Source organism: Nerophis lumbriciformis, linkage group LG21, assembly GCF_033978685.3.
Source record: "Nerophis lumbriciformis linkage group LG21, RoL_Nlum_v2.1, whole genome shotgun sequence".
Classification (NCBI taxonomy): domain Eukaryota; kingdom Metazoa; phylum Chordata; class Actinopteri; order Syngnathiformes; family Syngnathidae; genus Nerophis; species Nerophis lumbriciformis.
Window position 1 is genome coordinate 41,398,930 of NC_084568.2, and position 8,571 is coordinate 41,407,500.

General features: G+C 40.1%; 1 protein-coding gene across 1 annotated transcript in view; it reads right to left on the reverse strand.

Annotated features, from left to right (window-relative positions):
• Window positions 1-835: 835 nt before the first annotated feature.
• Window positions 836-8,571, reverse strand: part of rpa3 (replication protein A3) — an 11,546-nt gene continuing 3,810 nt past the window's right edge. Inside the window, exons 3-4 of the mRNA XM_061983319.2 lie at window positions 4,007-4,121; window positions 836-1,112 (exon numbers count right to left, since the gene is read on the reverse strand). Of these exons, the coding sequence (XP_061839303.2) occupies window positions 1,030-1,112; window positions 4,007-4,121 (198 nt within the window). The 3' untranslated portion in view covers window positions 836-1,029. The remainder of the gene's footprint in view (window positions 1,113-4,006; window positions 4,122-8,571) is intronic.

Genomic DNA, 8,571 nt, shown 5'->3' on the forward strand with positions numbered 1-8,571 from the left:
ACGCCCCTGCTTATTTCAGCAAGACAATGCCAAGCCACATTCTGCAGATTACAACAGCGTGACTTGGTAGTAAATGAGTGTGGGTACTAGACTGGTCTGCCTTTAGTCCAGACATGTCTCCCATTGAAAATGTGTGGTGCAATATGAAGTGTCAAATAGCAGGATGTTGAACAACTTAAGCTGTACAGCCAGCAAGAATGGGAAAGAACTCCACCTGAAATACTTCAAAAATTGGTCTCCACAGTTCCCAAATGTTTACTGAGTGTTGTTAAAAGGAAAGGCCATGTAACACAGTGGTGAAAATGCCCCATGTGCTAACTTTTTTGCAATGTGTTGCTGCCATTAAATAATTATTTGCAAGTTTCTCAGTGTGAACATGAAATATCTTGTCTTTGCAGTCTATTCAATTGAATAGAAGTTGAACAGGATTTGCAAATCATTCTATTCTGTTTTTCTTTACACAACATGCCAAGTTCACTGGTTTTGGCTTTTATATAAGCAAAGAGGAATTGGCAAAACTCCCCAACAAACAGGTGTAGCAAGCTCAAAAGTACTTGAGGCTGTAATTGCTGCCAAAGGTGCATCAACAAAATATTGAGCACATGCTGTAAATACATGTGAGTTTCTGTTTTTTTTACATTTTAATACATTTGCAAAGAAACAAAATAAAAACCTTTTTAGATTGTCATTATGGTGTATTATGTGTAGAATTTTGAGGACAGAAAAAGTGAGGTGCTGCGTATACTTTTTGGACAGACTGTATAACACAATTTAAAAATATTTAGTCATCCATTAGAATACTTGATTTTGTTTATCATTAAAAAAAACAACAACATACTTTTAAGGTGTGGCCGCTTTTATTTTTGCCATGGTGGTGCCTCATGATCAATTACATGTAGGGGAAACCCCGATATCAAAACTAATTATACCGGTCAATAACATTTCTGCAGGATTATTATAAACTATTAATATCTACAGTATTAAACAAATTGTCTGCATTTTAATTTTTCTAGGGCAAAGAATGAAGTCTTATCCATTTGTAGCCACTTGAAAAGGATAAAACTGAGGGAAGTCATGGATCATCTTCACAGCTTCATTGTACACTTCCAAGTCTGTGGGACACAACACAACATCACTGATCACATGTACACAACATGATACCGTATTTTCCGCACCATAAGCCGCCCCGTGTTATAAGCCGCGTCTTCAATGAACGGCATATTTCAAAACTTTGTCCACCTATAAGCCGCCCCGTGTTATAAGCCGCATCTAACTGCGCTACAGGGAATGTCAAAAAAACAGTCAGATAGGTCAGTTAAACTTTAATAATATATTAAAAACCAGCGTGATGTGGGCGCGCATGGAGTCGTATATCAACATGGACGGAGCTGCGTGAAAAAAGCCACCCGGCCTCTTCGCGTAAACTTCCCTTAACCACTCGCTCACCTTTTCTTCATCCATCCATCCCTTCGAGTTAGCTTTTATGATGACGCCGGCTGGAAAGGTCTCTTTTGGCAAGGTCTTCCTTTTGAATATCACCATGGGTGGAAGTTTCTGGCCATTAGCATGGCAAGCTAGAACCACAGTGAAGGATGACTTCTCATTCCCTGTGGTGCGAATATTCACCGTACGTGCTCCCGTTGTATCCACAGTGCGGTTCACAGGAATATCAAAAGTCAGTGGAACCTCGTCCATGTTGATAATGTTCTCTGGCCGGATCTTTTTTTCAGCTATCTTGTTTTTACAATATGCATGGAAAGTAGCCAGTTTTTCTTGAAAGTCTTTAGGCAGTTGCTGTGAAATAGTAGTCCGTGTGCGGATGGAGAGATTGCGTCTTTTCATGAACCGGAAACCTGTCGCTTAGTAGGAGCCATTTTGTGGTCTTTACAGATGTAAACACACAAAGGAAATGAAACGTAATATCCGCGCCCTTCTTCTTCTTCTACGGGGGCGGGTGGTTGCTTACAGTAGAAGAAGAAGCGCTTCCTCTTCTATGGGGGCGGGTGCTTACCTTGGCGGTTGCTTGCGTAGAAGAAGAAGCGCTTCCTCTTCTACCGGGAAAAAAGATGGCGGCTGTTTACCGTAGTTGCGAGACCTAAACTTTATGAAAATGAATCTTAATATTAATCCATATATAAAGCGCACCGGGTTATAAGCCGCACTGTCAGCTTTTGAGTAAATTTGTGGTTTTTAGGTGCGGCTAATAGTGCGGAAAATACGGTACATTACCTCACATGTACACAATAGACATGTGACGCTATTATAAATATTTCTGTTTCAAAGTCTTCACAATAATACCGCAACGTATGACGGTAACAAACCAAAACTTGGTGAGTAGGCCTGGGCCGATAACACATTTTGCTTGATGATATATTGACCCACAAATTATTGCCGATAAACGATATTTTTGCCATTTTTATTGAGACCAAATTAACCACTAGTGATACATAATAATACTGCATATACAGTACAGGCCAAAAGTTTGGACACACCTTCTCCTCGTTTTCTTTATTTTCATGACTATTTATATTGTAGATTGTCACATCAAAACTATGAATGAACACATGTGGAGTTATGTACTTAACAAAAAAAGTTGAAATATCTGAAAACATGTTATATATTCTAGTTTCTTCAAAATAGCCACACTAACTCTTCCGGGACGCTACATGGTTGGGGGGTGGTTTGGTGGTAGCGGGGGTGTATTTTGTTGCGTCCCGGAAGAGTTAGTGCTGCAAAGGGTTCTAGGTATTTGTCCTGTTGTGTTTATGTTGTGTTACGGTGCGGATGTTCTCCCAAAATGTGTTTGTCATTCTTGTTTTGTGTGGATTCACAGTGTGGCGCAAATTTCTAACAAAACTTAAAGATGTTTATACGGCCACCCTCAGTGTAATCTGTATCACTGTTGATCAAGTATGCCTTGCATTCCCGTGTGTGTTCATACAGAAGCCGCACATATCTTGTGACTGGGCCGGCACGTTGTTAGAATGGATGAAAAGCGGACGTGACGACAGCTCGTAGAGCACGTTAAAGGCAGTGCCTTTAAGGCACGCCCCCAAGACTGTGGTCCGGGTGGACTACGAGATATAATGACTGATGTTCGATAATGAAGGTTGCCTCAGCTCAAAGCCTGAGCCCTGACATAAATGAACTAGCATCCAAGAAAAGATGGCAGGTATCTGGCTTGGGCACATCAGATTAGATCAGTGTGTTGCAAACTGAGCAGTTTAAAGTCCTGAATGGTTGGTTTATTCATTGTTATTTTATTTTCCAATTTATTAGCCTGTGGAAAAAGTTAATGTTGATATTTACCTCAGGAGGCTGCAAATAGAAAAGAGGCATTCAATTTGTATTTAAATTGTATTTGATATGCCATCGATATTTTTTAATTATTATGATCATTATTATTTGAAACTGGATTTTGCATGTCACTATAAAGTTATATAAGCCTTGCTTGTTCAATATTCAATGCAAAACTTGTTATTAAAAGGTTCATTTGTTCAACCTTGGCCCACGGCTTTGTTCAGTTTTACATTTTGGCCCACTCTGTATTTGAGTTTTGACACCCCTGCACTAACCTATACATTATTGTTTTACACTTGTTACACTGGATGTTTTCAATGTTACTTTAAAGACAATAACTAAGTTATTCTTTTACATATTTGCATGAAACAGTAGATGTTCCTGCACAATTATTTGCACTTAGAAATACTTGTTTGTAGTAAAAAATATGTTTAGAAGATTTTAGCATTATGATTGTGTTCAATTACAGTAAGTGTGTTTATCCTAAACATTCCTGATTCTTAATTTTACACAATATGGCATTTTTTTACCAAGTTTTTATTTGGATATATACCACAATAATTAATTACAGTATGATAGTATCATACTGTGAGATTTTGATTTTGCCACATCCCACAATACGACATGTTACAACATCACTAGTCACGTGTGTAAACAACAACAACAACAGTCCTGCAAGTTGAAGATTTATGAAGCTCTCACATACCAAAAGGAATAAGCCCCTTTTCATCTCGCAGCATTTTGAAGGTGGTGGCCATCACAGCTCCCTTGTTGGACACCATTCCAAGAACCTCCACAATTCCACACAGCTCTTCTTCAAGCTGGGAGATACAAAGACGAAAGCATAAGTGGAGATTTATTATATGGAAGTGAACACTTAAGTCACTCGCGCTGTTGATATCTGCATCTCACAACCAATACATGCACTATATTTGTAGTATTTGTAATGTTTTATAGTCTCTCCCGAATGAAACATAAGTGAGGAGGAGTGATTGCAATCGGCTACAATGCGTGCTGGTTTGTGTGGGTGTTTGTCTACCATGGCTTCCTCCCCATCCAAACACAAACAAGCTATGTGCATATCATTGTAAGAATATAATAATAATAACACACTTTCATGGGATAGTTTAAATTAAAAGTAATATATGTAATATATGATGAAACAAAGCAGCAGCTTCCCTGTTTATCCACTCGTTATCACAAAAGAAAACCCCCCCAGGTGAACAGCTGAATTTACTACCGTATTTTCCGCACCATAAGGCGCCCTGGGTTATAAGCCGCGCCTTCAATGAACGGCATATTTCAAAACTTTGTCCACCTATAAGCCGCCCCGTGTTATAAGCCGCATCTAACTGCGCTAAAGGAATGTCAAAAAAACAGTCAGATAGGTCAGTCAAACTTTAATAATATATTAAAAACCAGCGTGATGTGGGCGCGCATGGAGTCGTATATCAACATGGACGGAGCTGCGTGAAAAAAGCCACCCGGCCTCTTCGCGTAAACTTACCTTAACCACTCGCTCATCTTTTCTTCATCCATCCATCCCTTCGAGTTAGCTTTTATGATGACGCCGGCTGGAAAGGTCTCTTTTGGCAAGGTCTTCCTTTTGAATATCACCATGGGTGGAAGTTTCTGGCCATTAGCATGGCAAGCTAGAACCACAGTGAAGGATGACTTCTCATTCCCTGTGGTGCGAATATTCACCGTACGTGCTCCCGTTGTATCCACAGTGCGGTTCACAGGAATATCAAAAGTCAGTGGAACCTCGTCCATGTTGATAATGTTCTTTGTCCGGATCTTTTTTTCAGCTATCTTGTTTTTACAATATGCACGGAAAGTAGCCAGCTTTTCTTGAAAGTCTTTAGGCAGTTGCTGTGAAATAGTCCGTGTGCGGATGGAGAGATTGCGTCTTTTCATGAACCGGAAACCTGTCGCTTAGTAGGAGCCATTTTGTGGTCTTTACAGATGTAAACACACAAAGGAAATGAAACGTAATATCCACGCGCTTCTTCTTCTTCTACGCGGGCGGGTGGTTGCTTACAGTAGAAGAAGAAGCGCTTCCTGTTCTATGGGGGCGGGTGCTTACCTTGGCGGTTGCTTGCGTAGAAGAAGAAGCACTTCCTCTTCTACGGGGAAAAAAGATGGCGGCTGTTTACCGTAGTTGCGAGACCGAAACTTTATGAAAATGAATCTTAATATTAATCCATATATAAAGCGCACCGGGTTATAAGCCGCACTGTCAGCTTTTGAGTAAATTTGTGGTTTTTAGGTGCGGCTAATAGTGCGGAAAATACGGTACTTCCGGTGCTGACGTAATCTGACTTGTGACCACAGGATGGACAAAAAGCATAGGACTATAGTGGCCATAAACAGTTAGCTTCTACAGCAAAGGTGCTCATCTGTGGCCCGTGACTCCTTTGTCATTAGCACTAGGCACATTACCAAAAAAAAAAAAAAACACCAGCAAAACTTGGAAACCGCAAGAAGCACAATGAGGCAACAACTAAATGTTGACACCAGCCAATAATAAAACCACACAGCTTTGTCTTTCAAAACCAAATAAAATAATGGTGCAGGCGGGCACACGGGGTTTGCCTTAAACTGCCTAGATACCTGTGGCCAGTGTTTCCCACACATTCATTTATTTGTGGCGGCCCGCCACGAAACAATTACGTCCGCCACAAATGGATTTTTCGGCTTTTGACTCGCTCGACCGCTCATAAAAGCAATGGGACTGTCTGTGAATGTACCTTGTAGTTACAACTCCGGTGCAGTAGGTGGCGGTAGCCTACTATGCATTGTAACTCCGCCAATAGCACTTAATTCACCTGGTGGGCCAGAAGAAGAAGAAGAAGAAGAAGAAGGACGGACGGACAGACGGGATCAAAATACGAGGGTAATATAGGTTGTAGGTAGATAAGTTATAGCTGCATCGCTCGCGGCTCGTCATATATTTAACGTTAATCCACGATTTCACCGAGCGTTTCACTGACGGTGAGCAGCCTGACGCTGCTTCATTAACACCGCCGCTGTTTGACTCGGAGGCCGGGGCAGACGTACGTAGTAGCAATCACCTGTTTTCATACCGACGAGCTAACGTGTCCAGGTTATAACCCTGTTGTCAATAAACACACGTGGAGACGGTGCTTCAGATACTACATTAATACTCAAGCTAAAATGTCCACTGTCCACTGCAGCATGTGAATGCAATGAAAAGAATAAAATCTGAGCCAACCAGCTGTTAAAATGTTGTCCAGGTTAATGTTTTGGCCATTAAAAGCCCTTCATTTCAAGATTTCAACTGTGATCGGGCTTTAAACAGGTGGGTGACCTGTTCAGATGGGTGTAACTGCTACTGGTCAAATAATGTGAAATAGCATTTAATTTTACATGAATGCAATGCCATTTAAATGTAATTATAGATAATAATAATAATAATAAATACCGTGTAGTGTTGTAAATAGTCAACGGGAAGGATTTTAGTAAGATATAAGCCATGAGCACTACACAGCCAGAAAAAAACCTAGGCAGGACAAGTAAAAATATGGGGGCAAGTAGATTTGAGAAGTCGGGCAAGTAGAAAAATTAGGGCGGAGGGAACAGGTGAGACTCAGCAAACACTGAAAAATAAAGCAGGGTCAGATCAGAAATGCATTTTTCTCATGAAAAGGGTCCTAATTTATATTCTTATGTGCCTTATAGAGAGGACCACGACAAAACATAGAGCGACTAGCTCCAGTGCGACCTGTTCAGCAGCAGCAGCAGGAGGAGGAGGAGGTGGTGGTTGACTGACTGTGGTAGGACACCTCTGCCTCTGTTTCACTTTATGTTGCTGGTAAATAATATGGTTGTAGTAGAAGGCTAAAGTTAAATTATTTAGTGTGCACTAATTAAAGGGGCAGAGCTTTAAGAGACATTTTAGCTTTTATATTTTATAAGATATGTTTTTTGTAAGAACCACAATTAATAAATATATTTCAGTGAATAACTAATTGTTCAAATCTGTATATAAATATGTACATAAATATGTAATTATATTCCTACTCCGCGTTCTTCTTGGTCATCGCCGCTGCCGCCACCCCCCCCGGCCACACCACCACAAATAGATGCCTGCCCTGTGGGAAACACTGCTGTGGCGGTAGGGCGTGGTCATCAGAATCAGAATCACAAATACTTTATTAATCCCCGAGGGGAAATTAAGATTTTCAACACAATCCCATTCAAGATCAGACAAACATTACAGTGAGACAGAACAGGATCGCTGACGGGTCTGCCAACATCCGGTGCCCCTTACAGAAAAAGGTGGTAAACTGGTAAACAGAAACGTATCTAATTGTTGATATAAATAGTCATATTAAAATTTGAGAGCGCATAATGACACAACGAAAGGTCGGCAATTCAATTTGTTAACGTGCTTTTATTCTGAAGGTTTCGACTAGGATGTGTCAGCCACTGGCAGCAAAAAATAAATAAATAAAATAGATTACTTGATTTTTTTTTAATGTAACATTGCATGGTGAAAACAAGCTTGGTGGTAGAGTAACGTTGTATATAGTGCCCATTAGTTTATCCAGAGGTACATTTTTAATCTAAAATGCTTTTAAATAATTTACAACATAAAAAGGACAATGCTTTAAACTTAACAGATATTTTTTCTGTCAGTGCATTATTAACATAAATAACATTCAAAAGTACAACTGAAGCTTTCATATTTAAATATTTCCCCATAAATACCATAATTTTGTCACAAACTGAAGTGGTAATGCATTTTTTCAAGGTATTCTGCAGTTTCAAAAGCCTAAAGCTTAAAATTGCTCACACTATAATTAATATTCAGGATGTATTGCCCATTTTGAAAAGTAATTGCATAATTTGCTGTATGATTTTCTTTAAAAAGGCTCCAAAAATTTATACATACATTTAAGACTGTAATTAATAATAATAATAATTAATAAACTGTAATACTTTAAAACTAAATTCTGTCTGGACTGGAGCCTGCAATGCCTCAGACTGGAAGTCTCTCCAGAGAGTGGTGAGGACGGCGGAAAAGATCATCAGGACTCCTCTTCCTCCTATCCAGGAGATCGCAAAAAGCCGCTGCCTGACCAGGGCTCAGAAAATCTGCAGAGACTCCTCCCACCCCCACCAAGGACTGTTTTCACTGCTGGACTCTAGAATGAGGTTCCGCAGCCTCCGAAGCAGAACCTCCAGGTTCTGTAACAGCTTCTTCCCTCAGGCCGTAAGACTCTTGAACGCATCATAATTAAATTA